Source organism: Pseudorca crassidens, chromosome 12 (genome assembly GCF_039906515.1).
Source record: "Pseudorca crassidens isolate mPseCra1 chromosome 12, mPseCra1.hap1, whole genome shotgun sequence".
Taxonomy (NCBI): Eukaryota; Metazoa; Chordata; class Mammalia; order Artiodactyla; family Delphinidae; genus Pseudorca; species Pseudorca crassidens.
In genome coordinates this window covers 79,788,497-79,811,803 of record NC_090307.1, presented here as the reverse complement: position 1 = coordinate 79,811,803, position 23,307 = coordinate 79,788,497, and the positions used below count along the sequence as shown (strand labels likewise).

General features: G+C 46.6%; 1 protein-coding gene across 29 annotated transcripts in view; it reads left to right on the top strand.

Annotated features, from left to right (window-relative positions):
* Window positions 1-23,307, top strand: part of SPRING1 (SREBF pathway regulator in golgi 1) — a 337,705-nt gene that overhangs the window by 96,459 nt on the left and 217,939 nt on the right. For 8 of the 29 annotated variants that reach the window (XR_010933322.1, XR_010933324.1, XM_067700724.1 and 5 more), the window contains exon 5: window positions 317-382. The exons of the other annotated variants lie outside the window; for them this stretch is intronic. Coding sequence is in view for 6 of the 8 variants with exons in the window: in XM_067700724.1 (XP_067556825.1) it covers window positions 317-382 (66 nt within the window). In the remaining 2 variants the exon portion in view is untranslated. The remainder of the gene's footprint in view (window positions 1-316; window positions 383-23,307) is intronic. 29 annotated transcript variants of the gene reach the window in all.

Genomic DNA, 23,307 nt, shown 5'->3' with positions numbered 1-23,307 from the left:
CAAGTGCTGGTCAGGGTTACTATTGCTTCTGGCCTCTCTCCTCCCTTGAGCTGCTTCCCTCTTGCTCATCTCAGTGAAAGAGATTAGCAGTCATTCAGAAGTGTAATCTGTTCATCGTAGGCTCCTCCCACTTCCCCTCTCCACATCCAAACCGTCATCAACTCCTCTTTATTCTGCATTTGAAATGTTTATTAAACTTTTCCTCTCCCTCCCTCTCTGCTGCCACTGTGCAGACTTAGCTTACACGAGTTATTGCAATGGCTTCCTAATTAATTTCCTCGCCTCCTGTCTTTTCTTTTTTTCTTTTCCAAAACAGAGCCACTTGATCCGGCAGCTGAGATTAAGTCAAGCTGGTCCAACAGGAATTTATGCAAATGTCCAGGTTTGTCCTTGAGGATGGCGTGTGCTCCATTGAAAGAGGTTGGGAAAGGAAAACAAACATGGGTGCCTACTTCCGTGCTGAGCTTTGGACACACAGTTTTGCATGCAGTCGTAACCAGGATGCTGTTAGGTGGAGATGGTCATCTCCCATTTTATGGGGCAGAAACCAGGGCTCCGAGAGGTGGTAGGGCTTGGGCAATTTCATGGTGACAGAGCTGGGATTCATACCCAAATCTCTCTGACTTGAAAGTACCTGCTCACCAGAAAAAAGACATGAGTGGAAAAACTAGTGAAATGGGAATAGGACCTGTAGGCTAATACCAGTGATGCGCCAATGTCAGTTTCCTGGTTTGGCTCCTTGTGCAATAGTTGTGTAAGATGTTATCAGTAGAGAAAGCTGGGTGAAGCATATACGGGAAATCTCTGTACTATTTTTGAAACTTCAACTCTAAATTTATTTCAAAGTACAAAGTTAAAAAAAAAAGAAAAGAAATACCTTTCCACTACGTACTCTGTGCCCTTCACTGAACTTCTTGATCTTATTGTCTAGAACAATCCCCACTTCGCGATACTGTCCCCCCAAAACACACACACATGCACACACATGCACGTGTGCACACACACATGCTCATGCATACTCCACACAGTGTCTTGCACAGGAACATCAGCCCCAGCTCTCTGCACCCATCAGCTGATGCAGCCCTGGCTATGACCTACCCCAAGGCATCAGTGGGAATTATGGAAGGAGACAGTAACCGGGTGCCTGTGATTTACACTATAACTGTGTTCACCCCCGCCCCGCACCCTTTGGCTATAAAAATGCAGCGGTGTTGCAATTTATACATTGCAAAATGCCTCTCCTGCCCCCCACCCATCCCCTGCATCACCTCCTCCCCTGTCTCTGAGTTGGCGTGTAACCTTGATGATCCAGCCAAATGAGTTATTTGAGATGGAAACGTTAATTTATTTGAGCAGATGGGTGTCACCGCTGCTCTGTAAAAAGGTGGCGTTTTGCCGTATTGGCCCAGAGTGCCGCAGATGAAGTCCTGGCTGCGTCGCTGAATCACCGAGTGTGAACGGAATCATATGTTAACGGCACTAAGGGAAATGCCTATTTAAGCCAAGCCCTTCCAGAAAACAAATCCTCGGCCCCCCCCACCCCGATTTTTGTTTTAAATCTGGATTTTCGCATCTCTGATTTGCCGAGGGTCTGAAAAACCTGAAACTCATTATTTCTCAAAGTGTGGTCCAATGTCCGCCCACATCAGAGTCAAGCAAGGGTTTTATTAAAACACAGATCTGTGGGACCCACCCCTGACCTACAACCCCCCACCCTTGGGAGTACAGGCTTGGGGATTCTGCAGTTTTAACAAGCTCCCTGGGTGACTGTCACACACACTGAAAGTGGGACCCCCGTGGCTGAAATGATGCTATCAAACTGCCCAGGAAAATCTTCAAAACAAAACAGAACAAAGCAAGAAACCTTGGGATCCGAGGTGGGGTTTTTTGGGGGGGTGGGGTACGGGGGGGAGACCTGTTTTGTTTCTTTCTACTTTCCTCTCCCTTTTCAGATTTTGTGCAAAAAAAGTATTACTTTTGTAGTTGGAAATAAATACGTAAAAGGGATAAAAAGATAGCACAAAGAGATTATTTGTGCACTAGAAGCCAAAGACGGTTTGGAAATGTCAGGAATTTCCAAGACAAGGGGTGTCGCTGTCCTTGGCCCTGAACTTTCAGTCTGTACTCTCTCCTCAGACACCCTCCACCACCCCACCCCACCCCCACCCCTGCTCCCCCAACCGCTGCCTTCTCTAAGTGTTACATCCAATTTTCTCTTGAATACATGTAGTGAAGAAACTCAATGACCTCCCAGGGGACCTCACTTATAGGGAAGAAGCACAACGAGAGGATTTATGGAACGTCTGTAAAATACGTGTGTAGAAACTCGCGACATTTTGATCGCTACCAAGGAGAAAAATGGACAGTTTCTTACCAGTCAGTTGCATGAGCCTTTTTTTTAAGGGTTTTTAAAATTAATTAATTTCCCCCCCTTTGTTAGAAATTCTTGGCACAGACACAGGCCCCGGAGAAGGGAAACATTGCCCACGGGCTGTATGTCCAAACTGTCAGGATTTCAATCCCAAACCTCTGGGGGCAAAGCCACATTTCTTGTGCTTCCCATGAAGTGGGGAGAGCCCTGTCAACGTTCACGGGAAGGAGGGTATTATTAGTAATAGTGCTGCCTCTTTTCTAACAGCCTCCGTGCCACTTCAAGCATCACAGGCTCCCAGATAGCCTCTCCCCCGGGCTGCCTCTGCACCCAGAGCCATTTTCAGGGGAGAAGAGCCTGAGATGTTTGCCATGCGGCATCAGGCCTCGTCCACCTCCAGCCCCTTGTCAAATGCAGGAGCATCGATTAGGCATCTGGTTTTTCTCAGCCTTGCAGGTTCCATTCCTTCCCCTGGGAATTTGCAGCCAAAGACAATGAGCTGAACGGAATTTCCCAAATGGCTGGAGGAGGAAGAGCCCTTGGAGGAGAATTTGGGCCCTGCATCCTGCTTTTGTCACCAACTAGTCTTGGGTCCTTTCTTGGCCTTGGTTTCTTCATCTGTAAAATAAAAATCTAGAGGAGTTATGAAGATCAGAGAAAATCTATAAACAAATAGTTATCAACCAGAAGCGACTTTGTCCCCCATCCCCCCCACCCCGGGACGTTTGGCAATGCCTGGAGACAGTTTTGGTTGTCATGACTGGGGCGGGGGGCAGTGCTACTGGTATCTAGTGCATAGAGGCCAGGGGTGCACGGGGCAGCCCCGCACAACCAAGAATTATCCAGCCCAAATATCAGTGGTGCTGTGATTGAGAAACCCTGATATAAAGGGCCCGGCAAACAATTAGTGATTCAGGTGGTACTTGTGAGAAAGGGTGTGGGAAAAGGAATACAGTAAGTGTATTCAATAAACCTTAGCTATTATTAGTAGATCTGAGTTAATTGGTAGTTGCTTCCTGGAACGCCTTGAAGGATTCTAAGGCTACAAACAAGCTCAGCTAGACAGTGTCATGATTGATTAGCAATGTCTGCCATGGGCTTGGCAGGGGGAAGTGGCAGCATGAGTGCAGTGTATTTTCTGACCCTGGACTCTATGATGTCTAGCATCTGTTTCTACTCTGACATTCTGTGATCCTATTGCTATGATTCTGTGAGTCTATCTATAAAGTTCTGTAGTCAGCATTATTTACAGAATATTTAAGCAGGCCAGGCTCCTGCAGGCTTGCTTGGCAGGGGAGGAGGGTGAATGGAAAGCCTGGACGACAGAGCTGGCTCTGTGCAAGGTAAACTAGATAGCCGCTGACAGGATGTGGGGGATGTGATGCAGGCAACCCCCCTCCTACTGCCCCTAAGTCTTCCCCACCTCGCCTGGGTTAAAAATGTTTATGGTTAGAGTCACTCCACTGGATCAAACACTGTTTCCAGGAGGCCTTTGTTTAAATGCACAGAGATTACCTAGAAGGGATAAGCATGCAATCCATCCCTATGTATTAATTCAATAAACTAGTCGTTGCTCGGCAGAATAGAACTGAGGGACAGGAGACAGGTTATCTGTGAGAGCAGGTGAGGAGGTGGGGGAAAGCACGCCTTACAGGGCAGGAGTTGGAATCAGTATTGCACAACTCCAGGAGGTGCTTTTTGCACTGAATTAGGGTGACCAACTTGTCCCGGGACTTCCCTAGTTTTTTTTTTTTTAATGTTTACTTACTAATTTTATTTATTTATTATTTTTTTGGCTGTGCTGCATGGCGTGTGGGATCTTAGTTCCCGGACCAGGGATCAAACCCATGCCCCCTGCATTGGAAGTGCAGAGTCTTAATCACTGGACCACGGGGAAGTCCCAGGGACTTTCCTAGTTTTAAAACGGAAGATCCCATGTCCCAGGAACTCCCTCTGTCCTGGGTGATCCAGGATGGTTGATTATCCTACCTCTAGGCCACATGGCATGGAAGGAACTTGTAGTCCTTGCTGTAATTTATCCCTCATGCAGCTGCCTGAATTCTCTTTCTGGACATGTTCCTCCCTTGCCTGTGAATCCTCTGTGGCTCCCTAGGGCCCTCCAAACTAGCTTGGGACTCTCCATCATGGTGCCCAAGGTGTCCCCAGCCTTGCTTCCTGATGTCACCTGATCCACCTGCCATGAATCACTCCAACTAGTTGCCATATTGGAGACGCGCTGTGTATTACTCTCTCTCTGGGTTAGAGGAGGAGCTTTCCTGGAGAGGGAACTCACTTCTTGGAGTGCATTCAACTTGTGTCAGTAGCAAAAGAGTTACTTAGCCCAGCCTTTGTAAATAGTATAAAACTCATCTGAACCCCCCGCCCCCGCAGTGAGTCAGGGCTCAGGGATATGGCTACCACTCTGTGTCAAGAGAAATCCCACATACCCCAGAGAACCCCAGGAATCCTTGGAGGATGAGGGTGAAGCCACCAGGCACATGGAACCACTCTAAATGAAAATAAAGCTTTCCTTCCTTCCTACACTCTTTAAACTTTTCAAAGCAGTTTCACACACAGCCCTGGACAGATCCCCTTTGTATCTCTGAGAAAAAGAGAGGATGGATGTCATGCCCATCTGACAGGTGGAAAAACTGAGGTCCCGGGCAGAGGGTCCTATACTCAATAAAGAAACGTTTCTGGATTAGGAGGATCAGGCACAGTGACGTTTAGTGTCTCATGGCACGTGGGTGCCTGGTCTATAACTAACCAAAGTCTTCTGCCTTCTATCCTCTGATGTTTTCATTCATTCATTAACTGAATGCTTAGTATGTGTCAGGCACTGTGTTCGTCTCATAATAATGATTGTAGCTAGGGTCGTGGGGGATTTTACTACCTGCAAGTCCCTCTGCTAAATTTTGGATGTGCCTTCATTTCAATGCTCGGAGCAAGCTTCGTGGTATGGGTACAACTACTGTCCTAGATACAGGGGAGGAAACAGACTGAAGAGGGAAAAGCAACCCATCCAGGGTCACTCAGCTCACAAGTGGGGGCTCTGCTGAGGCTCATCGTGTTCCCTGGTGTGGTGTGCTTGTGTGGAGCTCTCACTCTTGTAAGGAGAGAGACATGCCAGTTTTCTGAGGTCCAGCCTTTTCCTCTAAGACTCTCCAGGCTGTTCCCTCCCAGTGAGCAGCACTCCAAATAGGAGAGAAAGGAGACCAATGTTATTGAAGCATCTTCTGTGGGCCAGGCATATGCAACTATGTTTTCCACACCACCTGGCGAAGTAGCTGCAGTTGAGTCCAGAAGAAATCAGGGCTCCTTGGGTTGACGTGATTGGCCAAAGCTGGCACAGCTGGTGTGCTGGGAGTGGAGACCTGGCCTTGGACAGTGATGCCACATGACTTGCTTTTTCTGCCAGTCTTGGCTCTCCCAAAGGACGTGCGGTGGGGAGAGTTTGCTGCAAGTCTTCAGGTCACATAGGAACCACAGAACACTTCTCTTGCGCTTGGTACGTGATCTTAAGCACAAACTCTCGGGACAGGAGCCAGAAAGCCACTCTCCCACCCATTCATTGTAGGGCAGGGGAGCTGGGGACAGGACCCAGGGCCGGGCCCAGTGGAGTCCTGCTGCCCATGTCAGGCAGCAGGTGGCGCTGTGGCCCCGGTTTAACAAGGACGGCGGGAAGGTGGAAAGGAGGGGGGAATCCAGAAAGAAAAACTTGTGGAAAACAAGGATTTAGAAAGAAGAACAATTTGTTCCAAAACATTTGCCTTGTGACGGGGTCATCTATAAATTCTGGGATTTCCTGTTTGCCGCTGGGCAGGCTGGCCGGCGGGCAGGCCACTCTCTTCTCTGCAGTCTGGAAGAATCATTTAAGCCCAGCTCACGAGCTCTGGCCTCCCCTGGCCCAGACTGGCTCTGAAATTTCCCGGCTTTTGTGCCCATAAGCAGGATCCTGTGACAGCAGGTCTCCTTGAGCCGTGCTCCAGTTTCCACGGGGGTGGGAGGAGGAGTGAGATCATGGTCATTTTTAAAGGAGAGACTGTCCTCACGAGCTCCCTATGTTCTCCGTGCTGCCAGGCTTGTTTGAAGGCATAAAGTGAGGGAAAAGAATAAAATGAAAGAGACAGAGGTGGATTCTTCTATTTTCCATAGTCACGATTTTGTGTGTGTGGTGAGAACACTTAAGATCTACATTCTTAGCAAATTTCAAGTATGCAATTCAGTACTATTAACCAGCAGTATTATTAAATAGCTCCCCAGAACTTACTCATTTTCAAACTGTAAGTTAGTACCCTTTGACCAACACCTCCCCGTTTCTTGTACTCCCCAGCCAGCCCCGGCAGCCACCATTCTACTCTCTGCTTCTGCAAGAGCGACGTTTTTAGATTCCACACATAAGTGATACCATGCAATATTTGTGCTTCTGTGTCTGTCTTACTTCACTTAGCATAATGTCTTCTTGTTGCAAATGGCAGGATCTCTTTTTTTATGGCCTAATAATATTCCTTTGTGTAAATATGCCACGTTTTCGTTAGACATTCATCTGTCAGTGGACACTTAGGTTGTTCCCATATCATGGCTGTTGTGAATAATGCTTCAGTGATCATGGAAGTTCAGATATCTCTTCAAGATTCTGAGTTCATTTCCTTTGGATTTATAACCAGCAGTGAGATTGCTGGGTCATATGGTAGCTCTATTTTTATTTTCTTGAGGAAGAAGTTAGCCCCTTTAAAAAAGAGAGAGAGCTCTTCTAGTCAATATGGGGAGAAACATTTCACTGGAAAAGAGAGAGAAAATTCTTTTTACCAGCCTGGTAAAACTTGAACCAAGCCTAAAGCCCAAAGCCATCAATGAATGAATGGCTAAAGAAAATGCATGCATGCTTCCACACATCCATCCACTCATTCATCCATCCATCTATCTACCCATCCATGTATCCATCCATCCATGAATCCATCCATCTACCACTCATCCATCCATCTACCACTCATCCATCCATCTGTTCATCCATCCATCCATCCATCCATCCAATTGCTCACTCATTCACTCAGCAAACAATTATGGAGTACCTACCATATGCTTGTACCTTTTCCTGTTTTTACTCTGAGGGTAAACCTAGACCAGCTCTGTGGTCTCCTCCTGGGGTCAGTGGCATGTGGAGGACATACGAGTAACATCTGGAAATGGGATCCAGAAGGTGGGCTTGGGATTCCTGGACAAGAACTGTTAGGAAGGATTGCAACATATTTGGCCAGGGTGAGGCATACAGTTTGTGGCTGAAAACAGAGTTTTTCTCTGAATAAGTCAAACGAGCCTGTCTGGGATCAAATCCACGAGGGCTGGACAATCTGGTCTCAGCAAATTAAAACAACATGGGCACCAGCCAGCTACATTTTTGAAAACAGTATTTGTGTTGTTTTAATCAAGGACACCACCTTCTCTGTCCTTTGCTCTTGACAAAAAGCTCTGAATTGAAATGGGGCAGAATTTATAAGAAAATAAAACAATTCTTGGGCATCCCAGCACAAACTCATTTTCCTTTTCATTAGCTTCACAGTTTAAGGGCCTCTCTCTATCTCGTTTTACCCTTCTGCCTGCAGGATTATGAGGATTAATGAGCCCATGCCAAGATAGTGTCTAAGTGACACAAGAGCAACACTGCTCTTTCCATATGTAGCTGAACCCAACCTGTTGCGTCCTTCCCACAGGTGGAGAGTCCCTTTTAGTAGGGTCTTGGTCCCTGCAGTGACTGTGGGCAGCCAAGGGGGCAGCTTGAGCCCCAGGCTGAGTCTGTGTATTAACTGTGTCTTATTTTCTATATTCTGATGCCTTGAACATCTTGGAACCTTGCTACCCAGGGAGGGACTGCTCCTCCTGGACTTAGCCAGTTTCTAGAGATAGTGAACAACTAGCCAGGAAGCACGCCTTTCAAATGCAGACCAACCAATCCAAAGCTCACATCTCCAACCCTCTTCTTGATGGGGCTCTCACCCTCTGAGCCACTGTCTACCTGCCCTAATCACCGCAGGACACACAACTTGGGCACAGCCCCCATGCCCCGGATCTTGCTGAGGTTATTCAAACTAGCTCCTCTTGAGCCTGTTTACCCTGCCTCACCCGTTCCTTCCAGGAGAAACCACAATAAAAGTTCTTGCCTGTATTTTTCCCTTACCGCCTCTGCCTCCTGACTGACCCTGGTGCTTCCCCATGTGACCCTGCATGCTGGGCCCTGCCTCCTGTTTCTAGGGATCTATGAGTACAGTACACTTCTTACTTCATGACAGTCATTTCTGTGTCTTGAGTGTCTTATCAAACCTGCTGAAAACGAATCCCAGGTACCCTTAATACAGCATGCTCTGACTGTCTGTGTGACTGTGGCAGGTCACTGTGCTGTCTTACCTGCAGCCTCCTCTTTCATAAAATGGGGACAGTGATGTCCAGTGCTTGTGGGGATCGAGCAGGTGACAGAAGTGATTTCCCAGCCTCAAGGAGCACCTCTCCAGAGACCTTCTTTATACCATCCTCACTGTTCTCTCTCTCTCTTTTTTTTTTTTTGGCCATGCCACACGGCTTGTGCAATCTTAGTTCCCTGACCAGGGATCGAACCCATGACCCCTGCAGTGGAAGCAAGGCGTCTTAACCACTGGACCTCCAGGAAAGTCCCTGTTCTCTTTTCTTTTTTTTTTTTTTTTTTGTGGTATGCGGTCCTCTCACTGCTGTGGCCTCTCCCGTTGCGGAGCACAGGCTCTGGACGCGCTGGCTCAGCAGCCATGGCTCATGGGCCCAGCCGCTCCGCGGCATGTGGGATCTTCCCGGACCAGGACACGAACCCGTGTCCCCTGCATCAGCAGGCAGACTCTCAACCACTGCACCACCAGGGAAGCCCTCTCTTTTCTTTATAACATTTATTTGTAGTTGAAATGACTCCTTTCTTTCTTTGCCTGCCCCACCCCCACTAGAATGAATGCTTTTGTTCACTGCTGAACACCTAGACCAACGCTTAGACCAGTGCGTTGCACACAGTAGGTGCTCATTTTACAATATGGAATATGTGTGAACGCATCTAGCACTTAGCACACATGCTTGTTGCTTTCCTCCCTCCTTAGTCTTTCGATCTTTCGGGATCCTCTTGCGTGAACTGGCATGGGTTTGGGCCACTTTACAGATTGGAAGCTGTTGAAGGAGATTCTAGTCCTTTCTGCTGGCCTGTAAAGCTTTGTGCTTGTGTGGAGGCTCTTGTCCAAGACACTCAGAGCACTTTATAAACGTTGATGACATAAATGGTGTACTTTGTTTGCAGCAGGTGGGGCATGATTTGCCGAAGCAGGATGGTTCCCAGTGAAGCCAAACCTGTTCTGGAAGTGAGTGGAAAGTTTAAGCGCAGTCAGAGACCTCAGGGGCCATTTGTCCAGTGACGTCCAGTGAGTGGCTCGGGATAGCGAAGATTCCTGGAAGGCAGCCCCTCACCCCTAGGTACCCCTTCCTCCCTGCACAGCCTCGTGCCCTGGAGTGGGTATTGTTTTGCTCCATTGGCAGAGCTTCTAGAATCGAGTTAAGAGGATTCTTCTGCTGCCAGAAGCCTCCTTGCATGGATTTATTGAGCCCTCACTTAGCGGAGGTGTTGAGGCTGCAAGTCATATGGTACTCACACTCATTCATCCAAAAGAGCCTTCTGAGTATCCGGTCTGGGCAACGGCTGTGGACAGAGGGGTGAGGAGACCCGTGAGGGGACAGTGACTCTCACAGAGGAAGTACTTGACTGAGTGCACACAGCACAGGGTCTGTAGGAGCCCAGAGAAGAGGGTTGGGTCAGGACAGGCTTCTTGGAGGTACTCCTGTTGCTTCTGTTGACACCCAGGAGTCTTTTAGTTATAGGTTACAAAACCCCAGCTCAAACAGGCTTAAGCCATAAAGAAAATACATTAACTCACAGAATGGGCAAATCCAGGAGGCTCTGGCTTCAGGCATGACTGGATCAAGGGGCTTAGATGAGAACTCCATCTCTTGGTGCTTGTTTCTCTCTCTGCCTTGGCCTCATTTCCTCCAACCATAGGCAGCATTTACCCCACTTAGCGGAAAAGATGGGAATTGGAAGCTCGCAGTTCCCATTCTTCTCCTTCTATTCATATGTTTACTTAACCAATATTTACTGAGTGGTGAACAAGACGTCTTACAGATTTAGCCAACAGTTAAACTTGTGTTTTTGGGCCAAAGACACATGTGCAAGAATATTCATTATGACGTTGTTTATACTAACCAAAGACCAGAAACAACCTAAGTGGCCTCCAGAAAGGGATTGGGTGGGTAAATTATGCAGCAGAAGACTGGATGGCAATTGGAAGAATGAGGTAGATTTATATCAGTAGTTCTCACTCTGGTCAGCTTTACCCCCTGAAGGACATTTGTCCAAGTCTGGAGACATTTTTGGTTGTCACAACTGAAGGGGGAGGGGCAGCACTACTGGTATGTAGGGGGTGGAGGCCAGGGATGCTGCTACACGTCCCACAATGCATGGCACAGACCCCACAGTGAAGAGTTACGCAGCCCACAGTACCAGTGGTGCCACGACTGAGAAACCCTGCTCTGTATCTGCTGATGCAGAAGTCTGTAGGATATGTTAAGTTAAAAAAAAAGCGCTGTGGAAAACAATCAATATAGTAGACTACCATTTGTGCAAAACAAGGAGCACATCGATATATGTGCTTATATATCATAGAATTACCTCCGGATGCGTAAATAAGAGAATGGGGAGCCGTGTCTTGTGACGGCCTGGGGGAGAGGTGTGGAAGAGAGATTTATTTTCATTGTACAGCTTTTTTTTTTTTTTTTTTTTTTTTACTGTTTGAATATTTTTAAACCACATACGTGGATTCTTAAAAAAATTAAAATATAAAAAGGATGATAGTTTGACTCGACCTATCCACATTCCCTGTCTGACCCCTTCCTACCCATGTCTTCTCCTTTTGAGATGATTAACTTTAAGAGCAATCCCTCAAAGTCACAGTTGGAACTGATCTTAGAGATCATCAAATCTTAGCAGTAATCAAAGAGGTCGTGGGAATGCTGGCTTAGATGCGTTTAAGTGAGTCTTTTCTGGAGGACTTCTTAGAGCTATTTTTTTTCTTTTTAAATTTTTATTTATTTATTTTTGGCTGCGTTGGGTCTTCGTTGCTGCGCGCCGGCTTTCTGTAGTTGCGGCGAGTGGGGGCTACTCTTCGTTGTCGTGAGCGGGCTTCTCATTGCGGTGGCTTCTCCTGTTGTGGAGCACAGGCTCCAGGCACGTGGGCTTCAGTAGTTGTGGCGCATGGACTCAGCTGTGGCTTGCGGGCTCTAGAGCGCAGGCTCAGTAGTTGTGGCGCACGGGCTTAGTTGCTCAGCAGCATGTGGGATCTTCCCGGACGAGGGCTCGAACCTGTGTCCCCTGCACTGGCAGGTGGATTCCCAACCACTGTGCCACTAGGGAAGCCCCTTCTTAGAGCTTTTAATGCAAGAGTATGACTGGTGGTCTCTGAGGGGGTGCGCCGTACAGAATTAGCAGATGTCCTGACTCCTTTAGCAGGGCCCTAGGGCGGCCATAACAAAGCACCATGTACTGGGGGGCTTAAAACAACAGAAGTTTGTTGTCTTACAGTTCTGGAGGCTAGGAGTTTGAAATCAGGATGGCAGAAGAGCCATGAAGTCTCTAGGGACGGACCCTTCCCTGCTTCTTTGTAGCTTCCGGCAGTCTCCAGCAGTCTTTGGCATTCCTTGGCCTGTAGCTACGTCCCTGTGATCTCTGCCTTCATCACCATAAGGCCTTCTTTCTGTGTGTCTGTCTTCACATGGCTGTCATCTTATAAGGACACCAGTCATACTGGACTAGGGGCCTCCCCTACTCCACTGTGACTTTATTTTAGCTAATTACAATTACTCTATTTCCAAATAAGGGAACGCTCTGAAAGTCCGCGGTTAAGACTTCAGTGTTTCTTTGGCTGGGGGGTGGGGTGGGGACACAATTTAACTCATCACAGTTCCTAAGCATACACATATGTAAATAGTTTTTCCATTTCATTTCAAAAGACTACTGTTCTTCTGATTATGTTTCAAGTAATGTGGATCTCATATAGTTCCGTCACTTTGCAGTTGAGGCATCTGAGGCCCAGAGAGGGACAGTCACTAGCTCAAGATCACACAGCAGATTAGGGGCAGGGCTAAAACGAAAATCTAGGTCACCACTCTCCTGGAGAAGAGAGTCAGTGAACCCTGTCTGTCCTCGATAGGAGCTGCTCTTTATATATGAGGCTGCGACTAACTGGTGATCAAGACAGCATTCATCAATTCATCAACTCATCCACCCACCTACCATTCCACTGTTTTATCTCCCAACATGCAAGCAAAGCTACCTGATGGAGCAGTTCCTACTCCTATGGACACGGGTCTTACTTCTGAATGTTCCCAAGTGTGTTCTCTGGGACTCTAGGTTGTATGTGATAGAAACCACTGTAGACTGTTGAAGCCATAAGAAGAATTTATTGGCTCATGTATCAGAGGAGACACAGCTGGATCCAGGAGGCCAAACAACGCTGTCCTCGTCCTCCCTCTCTCCTCCTCTCGGTCCTTCTTCTCTTGTGTTGGCATCATTTTCAGACACACTTGCTCTGTGGTGGGAAGCATGATTCTGGCAGCTCCAGACTCACCAGCGCTGAAAGGAGAGTCTTCCCTTTCCCCAGGCTCCCACCAAGGTCCCTAGGAGGGCTTGCTGCCCACACCCCAGAACCTATTCCTATAACCAAGAGTATTTGGTTCTCTGCTTGGCCAGACCTGGAGCAGGTGAGTGGGGTCAGCTCCACCTGAACCACGATGTCTGAGAATGGGACCGTACTTATTCTCCTCAAAGGTGTTAGTCAGGTGAAACACAGTGGTGGGTTATCTCTGCTGCCCCTTTGCTGACTCTTCAGCAAATGCACAGTTACTTACAGTGGTGACTGGGTGGAGACTAAAAGGCTCTGGGCAGCCCCATTCCCACTGCTGCGGGCCAATTTGAACCATGGGTTCTTTGGTCTCCTCTGTGTTTCTCTTGACTCTTTTCACTCTAATGGATGTTTACTTTTCTATCCCCCACCCATAGCCAGACTGTAAACTCCTTGAAGGCCCCTGGTTTATTCCCCTTTGCACATCAGTATGTAGTACAGCAGGCAGAGTAGGCTCTCAGTAAATGCGCATTGAATTGGGAATCTCTCATAGGTCTACGGATGTCCTAGGTACTCCATAAAATTTTGCTGAATGAATTAGTGAATGATTGTGTGGTTCTGTGGATGGATGGATGGATGGATGGATGTGAGGATGGATGGATGCATGCATAGGTGGATGGACGCATGGATAAATGGATGGATAGACACGTGAATAGGTGGTGGATAGATGAATAGATGGGTGGCTGGCTGGCTGGTTGGCTGGATCAATTGACTGATGCATTGATGCATGGGTGGATGCATGAATGGATGAATGGATAGGTGAACAAGTCAATGCATGGATGGAGAGGAGAGTTGACAGGTGCTATCATGATCATCACTCTGTCACAGCCTCTACTGCAAAGAGCAACTCCTATCAAGGGCAGAAAACTCACTGATTCTTTCATTGTCTGGCTACCTGTCTGATTTCTGTAACACAACCTGGTCACTTTCATTTACAAGACAAGGTGTTAGTGCTCATTTGCCTAGTGAATTTCATCCTGATTCTACTGTTGATCATCACAGACAGTAATGAACCGTGCTGCAGAGGACAAGGACCCAGCTGCCTGCTCAAAAAGAGAAGGAAACGGTTAAGAAGTAGGAGCTGTGTGCACCCCTCTCTCTTCCTGTAGACAGACTTTATCCATACGGCAGTGGAGATGGCTAGGGTAATCCTCAAATCACATCCTTCCAGCTCTGTAGAGTGGCAGCTCTCTCACCCTCGCTTGTACAAGCCAGGAGAAGGGCCCGGGCATCCTGGATCTGATGCTCTGGAGACAGCCCTGCCGTGACTTCCCTAAATGTGCTGCCTAATGGAGACTCAGCCTGCCTCCGCTTCAGATGGAGTCGATCCCAACAGGGAGAGCATAGCACTCTGCCCTGTGGAACTCTGGCTTCCCTACTCCCCTTGCTCTTGCCCTCATGCCTCCCGGGAAAGGGGCCAACTCAGCAGTCAGTCTCAGAGGGAAACCCTCTTGGGAAACAGCCCAGAGGGACCACCTGCACTGGCGGGCAGCAGAGCTGTTGGTAGCTGGGCAGCCCTCTGGAGTCCAGCTTGCAGTCAGAGAGTGCTCACCATCAAGCACAGCAGACCCCCCGTCTCACTTCGGTGTCAGCTCTTGTGAGGTTCAGTGAAGTAGTTGGCTGGATGCTGAGCGGAAAGGCTCTTTCCTGCTGCCCCTGCCACGCTGTCCACGGGGTGCTTGTACAGGAGCAGTATGCATTCAGCTCCTCCTACGTGCCAGGCTCCCTCCTACCCGCGTGAGACAGCTATTAATATCCCCACTTTACGAAAGAGAAAATGGGCTCAGAGAGATGCGTGGACTCACTCGTGTTCATGCACGAGCCAAGACTCAATCTGGGGCTCCCTGCAAGTTCACAGCCACCTCTGTGGACTGGTGTGGCCAGGACTTCAGTGGTGCTCACTGCTGGTCCATTTTGGAGTTGAGTCAATGGAAACCTCACTTAGCTATTTATCTTTTGTATCAGCAGTTCATGAAGCATCATAGCCTGTGAGGGAGACAAGTTGCCCACGGAAACAAAGATTGATGCTAAAAACTGGAAATGAGTCAGTGTTAAGCACTTGTGTGCCCTTTCTGTTTTGGCTGCTGAAATTGAGTAAAAAGCATGGGACCCTGGGAGAAGTGATGTGAGGATCCCTAAGAGCTCCCATCACCTAACAGCTCCTTGGTTTCCTGAGATTTCACCTGGAGACCTTCGTTTCTTAGGGTCTGAAATCCTTTTGGATTTTTTTTTTTTTTTTTTGCGGTACGCTGGCCTCTCTCTGCTGTGGCCTCTCCCGTTGCGGAGCACAGGCTCTGGACGCGCAGGCTCAGCGGCCATGGCTCACGGGCCCAGCCGCTCCGCGGCATGTGGGATCTTCCCGGACCAGGGCACGAACCCGTGTCCCCTGCATCGGCAGGCGGACTCTCAACCACTGCGCCACCAGGGAAGCCCCCTTTTTGATTTTTGAAAGACTTTAATTAAAATGACAATACCTCTGAGAATGGTCAGTCAGGGTTTGAGCCTGTGCATCAGCTTAGAGCTTAAGCAAAGGAGCAGAGAGTGTGGCCTTAGGAAAGGGCACACGATGCACAAACGTGAATGGGAAGCAGGTGCAGACCCTGAAAAGAGGACCAACTTTGCCTCCATCATGATTTCACCCAAGGCCAGCTGAAAAGGGAGAATATTGTATTGGCTATTTATTGGTGCATTACAGATTATTCTGACACTTAGAAGCTTAAAGCAACAATAAACATTTATCATCGCATACAGTTACTGTGGGTCAGAAATCTGAAGATGGTTAGCGAGGTGGTTCTGACTCCTGCTCTCTCAAGAGAGAGTGGGTGGGAGCTGGGGCTGCAGTCTCATCTGAAGGCTTGGCTGAGGCTGGAGGATCTGCTCCAAGTGACTCACTCACATGGCTGTTGGCAAGATGATGCTGGCCAATGGCAGGAGGCCTCAGTTCCTCTCCACATTGACGTCCCCCTAGGGCTGCTTGAGCATCCTCACAACATGGTGGCTGGCTTCCCTCAGAGCAAATGAGCTGAGAGAGGGAGAGAGAGAGAGAAGAAAGAGGAGGCTGCAATGTCTTTGACCTTGGCTTAGCAGTCTCACTCCATTTCTGCAATATCCTACTGGTTCCACTATTCATTGCAGGAGAGTCCCACACAAAGGTGTGAAAACCAGGTGGTGAGATTATTGGGGACCATCTTGGACACCAACCCGTGGCTTCTGCAGTCATCCTCTTTATTTTACAAGTGACAAAATGGAAGCATGAAGAGCTTACCTGAACACATCCTGGATTTTTTTGTGAGTCAGGGGTCACATCTGATTGTTCACTATAACATTCCTGGAAGCGCCTACAACAGTGTCCAGCATTTAGTGGCTATTCAGTAAACACTCACTGAATGAGATGTGTGAATGAACTCATGCTTGAGAAAGTAAAGTGGTCCTTGAAACCTAGTCCATTTTATTTACTGTCCCATTAGATGTCTTTAGGGAGCAGGGATCGAGGAAGAGGATTTTGCATTGCTAGATTTCTCATATCGTTGACTTTTTGTGCACGTATGTGTTACCGTGGCCTATCGTTTGTTGAGTCCTCTGTTTCTTTAAGACCCGAGTCTCCTGGTGTGTTGTTGAAGGGAAGGGATTTGCAGAAACCCCACAGGGAGGAGCCCTCCCCTTCTTTGGATGAGAAAAGGGTCACTGTACTTGCAATAGAGTTATAACTCGTTACCAGATTTAAACACAGGGCCTCTCATATGTCAAAACCTCAGAGCAGAGAGATTATATATATGGGTAGCATATATATAAATGTATGTATAATTTATGCAATATTTCTCCTATTCGCGCTCTCTACTTAAGCTATCCATTAAAGCCCATCACATTAATTTAATTGAAAAATTCTGGGGGAATTGTATTAGTTTTTTTCCCATTAAATTAACATTACAGCCTTTAAATAGATGTCCTGGATGCCTATTGTTGCTAACAAAATTATTATGCAAATTGAAATCTGCCCTTTCTGGATTTGGCCACCAGCTTCTCACCCTCCTCCTCTTTCCGTGACCCCGTTAATTTAATTGCCCTTTCCCCTGAGTTCCCAGGCCACAGAAGTGGGACAGGAACCCTGACCTAAGCCAGAGGCTCCAGGCGGGGCTGTGGGGCTGGATCTGGGCTCAGCAGAGCAGGTTAGAGTTTTAGACTCTGGTCTCCAAGGCCCTTGTGAAAACACTCTTATCCCGAGAAAGAGAAAAAGGGTGGGCGGTCTTTCCCAGGCCCCTCTGTGGCCAAGATTGTGCTTAGTATTAAAGAGGATGGCGTGTGAGTCAGAGGGGCTGGGTTCGAAATTGGATTCCACCCCTTAGTGAGTCTGAGATTTTGGGCAAATTTCCTAACCTCTATAAAACCAAAACAACCACCCCTCCCTCAAGGGAAGCTGAAGGAGGACGTGAAATAATGGACAGTGCCTGCCTGGAGCAGATGCCCCTGAAGGGTTGCTATTATCACTTATCATTCACTCGTTCATTCACCCATTCATTCAGGAAGTAGTCTTGGAGCCCACTGGGCTGGGTGCAGGGGCTGTGGCGAGAAGCAGATGACCCAGCTCTCTGATCTCCTGTAACTTGTATGGTGGGGTGGGGGGTGGGGAATAAACAAGTAAGTAATATGATTGTGCATAGAGGTAGGTGTTATTGCCATTATTAGCAAATCAGACATGTGTTTAAAAAGTGAAAAATGCAGTTCTGCTAATTAATCAATCACGCTGATTTGCCTGCTCCACTTAAACCTCCAGGAAGTAGAACCGGCCGTTTCCTTTGGGCTGGATCCCAGAGGCCTGGTTAATCCCTGGGTACTAGTTGGAAGGAGCTTTTTCTTTAACGTGAGCTGCTAGATGGCTGGAAACAGAAGCTGAGTGACAGGGACTCTGGAGCAAGGAGATCTCTTTGTGAAATCGGCCATATTCCAGTTTTGGATGGGGTAGGGGTTCCGCCAGCCCTGCTTTAGGTCTTATCTCTCTGAACAAAGCTCGTGAAGTGATCCCCAGCTAATCTCTCTGGATGAACACCAAGACTTCACTACCCTTCAAGAGTATCCAAAGGGGATGTCTTATCTCATCTTTCCCATCTGTTTGATCTCCAGGAGTCTTTCTCCTTTCATGAATGGGCTCTTCCATTTGCATAGACACTAAGTAGATTGAAATGAGGTTTGAAAAAGGAAAGTCAAAGCTTCCTTTGTCTTTAGGGTTTGAAAACACACCCCTGAAATAAACAGCAGGGGTGGAAACCAGCCTACTCCGGTCCACAGGTTAGTTCTCCCAGTAAAACTAGTGCTAAGCTAGAGCCTGGAAAGATGGGTCCCTTGGCTGGGCAGTTCTAGCTCAGGGTATCTCCTATGGCTAGGGCAGGGGTCACCTCGAAGTTTTCATGCTCATGTCTGGCATCTGGATTGGGAAGACTTGTTGTACAGCTGGGGGCTGGAACAGCTGGGCTCCTTGTGTATATATTACATCTCAATGTGGTCTCTCCAGCATGGTGGCTTTAGGGCAGCTGGATATCTTACATGGTGGCCAAGGCACCCAAAGCAGATGTCCTGAGACAGAGAGAACCAGGTGGAAACCATATCACTTTCTGTGACCTATCCTTGGAAGTCATGCTGTCACTTCTGCTGCCTTCTGTTGGTTGAGGCGGTCAGAGGGGCCAGCCCAGGTTGAAAAGAAGGAAAAAGAGACTCTACCTCTTGATGGCAAATGGCAAGATTCTGGAAGAACACAAGGGACTGAAAATATTACAGTGGGTAATGTTTACTCCTAAACATTCCTGGTTGAGATTATTAGGATGGTTGTAGACTCAGATGTGCAAGGACAAGACAACAAGAACATTTCTAGGAGATAACATAGGAGAATGTCTTCATGACTTCAGGATAGGCAAATGTGACATAATAAGACACATGTATTGCACTCTGTGTCTGTTTCCTGACACACAGCTCCTAAATCCCTTGGAATTTCCTGAGTGATAGTAGGTTCTTTTGTTCTAATGAAGCAACTCTTCATGGTCTCCTGGATAGCTTCAGGATGGGGCCTGGTCATCAAAAAGATCAAGCCATGATTAGAGGCTTGGAACTTTCAAACCCACTGTACATCCTCTGGGGAGAGGGGAGGAGCTGGAGGCTGAGTTTAAAGCCAATCATGCCTATATGATGAAGCCTCCATAAAAATCCCTAAACTGTGGGTTCTGGAGAGCTTCTGAGTGGATGAACACATCATATTTCAGGGAGTGGAGCATCCCTACTCCATGGGGATAGAAGCCTCTGTGATTGTGACCCTTCTAGATCTCACCCTATGTACCTCTTCATCTGGTTGCTCATCTATATCCTTTATAAGTAAATGTTTCCCTGAATTTTGTGAGCTGTTCCAGCAAATTATCAAATGTGGGGAGTGGGAACTCCTGACTTTCTAGCCAAGTCAGACAGAATTATGGGTACCTGGGGCAACCATTACTTATGACAGGCGTCTGACTGGGGATAGTCTTGTGGGACTCAGCCCTTAACCTGTGGAGTTTGATGCTAAATGCGTGTAGTTGGTGTCAGAATTGAATTAAATTATAGGACACCTAGTTTGTGTCCCAAAATTGGAAAATTGGTTGGTTTTGGGGGAAAAAAATCCAACACATTTGGTTCAGAAGTGTTGTAAGTATAGAAACAGTTTTCCTTTAACAAATATTTCTGAAACAGGGCACACACACAACTAACCAGAAAAAACAATTGATCAGTTCTTCATTAAAATTAAGAACTTCTGGGTCTTCCCTGGTGGCGCAGTGGTTGAGAGTCCACCTGCCGATGCAGGGGACACGGGTTCGTGCCCCGGTCCGGGAAGATCCCACATGCCGCGGAGCGGCTGGGCCCGTGAGCCGCTGAGCCTGCGCGTCCGGAGCCTGTGCTCCGCAACGGGAGAGGCCACAACAGTGAGAGGCCCGCGTACCCACCCAAAAAAAAAAAAAAAAGAATTAAGAACTTCTGTTCATCAAAGGACTCCATTAAGACAATGAAAATGCAAACCACAGAGTGGGAGAAGATAGTTGGAATAAAGATATCAACGGAGGACTCATATTCAGAGTATTCAAGAACTCCCGTAAATCAATAAGGAAAAGAAAAACAATCCATTTTTTTAAAATGAGCAAAACATATGAATATGATTTTCATAAAAGAGGAATCCAGAGGGCCAATAAACCTGTCAAAGAGTCAACATCATTAGTAATTAAGGGAATATGATTCAAACCGCAAAGCATTTTTATATGAGTAAAAGCTTTTAGCTGGACACCTAACATTTTTTAACTTTACTATATATAAATTTTACACATACACATACAAGAATGGCTAAAATTACAAAGAAAGAAATCTGTCAATACCAAGTGTTGGCAATGCTGGGAGCTGCTGGAACACTCATATACTTAAGATAGGAGGGCAGATTAGGACACCCACTTTGGGAAGTTACTTATTCAGTATTTACAAAAACCGGTTGTAGCACATGTACTCTAGGAATATGCTCAATAGCAATAAGTAAATGTGTGCACCAAAAGACGTGGCTAAGAATATTCACAGTGGCATTATTTGTATTAGCCCTGTCTTAGTCCATTCAGGCGGCTATAACAGAATATCATAGACTGAGTGTCTTATAAAAAACAGACATTTATTTCTCACAGTTCTGGAGGCTGGGAAGTCCAAGATCAAAGTTTCAGCCAAGTTAGTGTCCAGTGAGGGTCCACTTCCTGGTTCATAGATGGCCATCTTCTCACTGTGTCCTCACATGGTGGAAGGGACAGAGATCACTCTAGGTCTGTTTTATAAGGGCACTAATTCCATTCATGAGGGCTCTACCCTTATGACCTAATTACCTCCCCCAAACCCCACCCCTTAATACCATCACAATGGGGATTAGGTTTCAACATAAGAATTTTTGAGGGACACAAACATTCAGTCTATAGCAAGCCCCAAACTGGACCTAAATCCCAAACTGGACCCAAGCCCCAAACAACCCAAGTATCATCAATAGCAGAACAGATATATACAGTGTGACATATTCTTACAATATGATAATTGCAACACTGTGTATAGAATACTGTATAGCAATGAAATTGGACAAACCCACACAATAGCATGGAGGGATCTCTCTCACATATCACTGAGTGAAAGAACGTGCTGTATGATTCAATTTACCTAAAGTTTACAACCAAGCAAAACAAATGATAAGGACAGAAGTAAAATTAGTGGCTATCTTTGGTGGTGGGGGGTGGGGATAACTGGGAGGAGCACAAGGAACACTTTTGGGGTGTTGGTAATGTTCTACATCTTAACCTGGGTGGTAGTTAAAAAGATGTGTTCACTTTGTAAAAATTCATCAGATTGGTGTACTTTTATCATATGTATATTACATATACTTCAATGAAATAGTTTGCTTTTTTTTTTTAATAGATCTTTATTGGAGTATAATTGCTTCACAATACTTTGTTAGTTTCTGTTTTACAACAAAGTGAATCAGCCATATGCATACGTATATCCCCCATATCCCCTCCCTCTTGAGCCTCCCTCCCATCCTCCCTAACCCACCTCTCTAGGTCATTGCAAAGCACTGAGCTGATCTCCCTGTGCTATGCTGCTGCTTCCCACTAGCTATCTGTTTTACATTTGGTAGTGTATATATGTCAGTGCTGCTCTCACTTCGCCCCAGCTTCCCCCTCACCCCACTGTGTCCTCAAGTCCATTCTCTATGTCTACATCGTTATTCCTGCCTTGCCACTAGGTTCATCAGTACTATATATTTTTTTAATTCCATATATATATGTTAGTATACGGTATTTGTTTTTCTCTTTCTGATTTACTTCACTCTCTATGACACTCTAGGTCCATCCACCTCACTACAAATAACTCAGTTTCATTTCTTTTTATGGCTGAGTAATATTCCATTGTATATATGTGCCACATCTTCTTTATCCATTCATCTGTTGATTGACATTTAGGTTGGTTCCATGTCCTGGCTATTGTAAATAGTGCTGCAGTGAACATTGGGGTACATGTCTCTTTTTGAATTATGGTTTTCTCAGGGTATATGCCCAGTAGTGGGATGGCTGGGTCATGTTAGTAGTTCTATTTTTAGATTTTTAAGGAACCTCCATACTGTTCTCCATAGTGGCTGTATCAATTTACATTCCCACCAACAGTGCAGGAGGGTTCCCTTTTCACCACACCCTTTCCAGCATTTATTGTTTCTGGATTTTTTGGTAATGGCCATTCTGACCAGGGTGAGGTGATACCTCATTGTAGTTTTGATTTGCATTTCTCTAATAATTAGTGGTGTTGAGCATCTTTTCACGTGCTTCTTGGACATCTGTATGTCTTCTTTGGTGAAATGTCTATTTAGGTCTTCCACCATTTTTTAATTGAATTGTTTGTTTTTTTGATATTGAGCTCCATGAGCTGTTTGTGTATTTTGGAGATTAATCCTTTGTCTGTTGTTTCATTTGCAAATATTTTCTCCCATTCTGAGTGTTGTCTCGTTTATGGTTTCCTTTGCTGTGCAAAATCTTTTTTTAAATAAATAAATTTATTTATTTATTTATTTATTTATTTATGGCTGTGTTGGGTCCTCGTTGCTGTGCGCGGGCTTTATCTAGTTGCGGTGAGTGGGGGCTACTCTTCGTTGCGGTGTGCTGGCTTCTCATTGTTGTGGCTTCTCTTGTTGCAGAGCACAGGCTCTAGGCATGCGGGCTTCAGTAGTTGTGGCACGAGGGCTCAGTAGTTGTGGATCGCAGGCTCTAGAGCGCAGGCTCAGTAGTTGTGGTGCACGGGCTTAATTGTTCCGCAACATGTGGGATCTTCTGAGACCAGGGTTTGAACCCGTGTCCCCTGCATTGGCAGGCAGATTCTTAACTACTGCACCACCAGGAAAGCCCCTTGATTACTGTAGCTTTGTAGTATAGTTTGAAGTCAGGGAAGCTGATTCCTCCAGCTCCGTTTTTCTTTCTCAACATTGCTTTGGCTATTTGGGGTCTTTTGTGTCTCCATATGAATTGTAAAATGTTTTGTTCTAATTCTGTGGAAGATGCCATTGGTAGTTTGATAGGGATTGTACTGAATCTGTAAATTGCTTTGGGTAGTTTAGTCATTTTCACAATATTGATTCTTCCAATCCAAGAACATGGTATATTTCTCCATTTGTTTATATCATCTTTG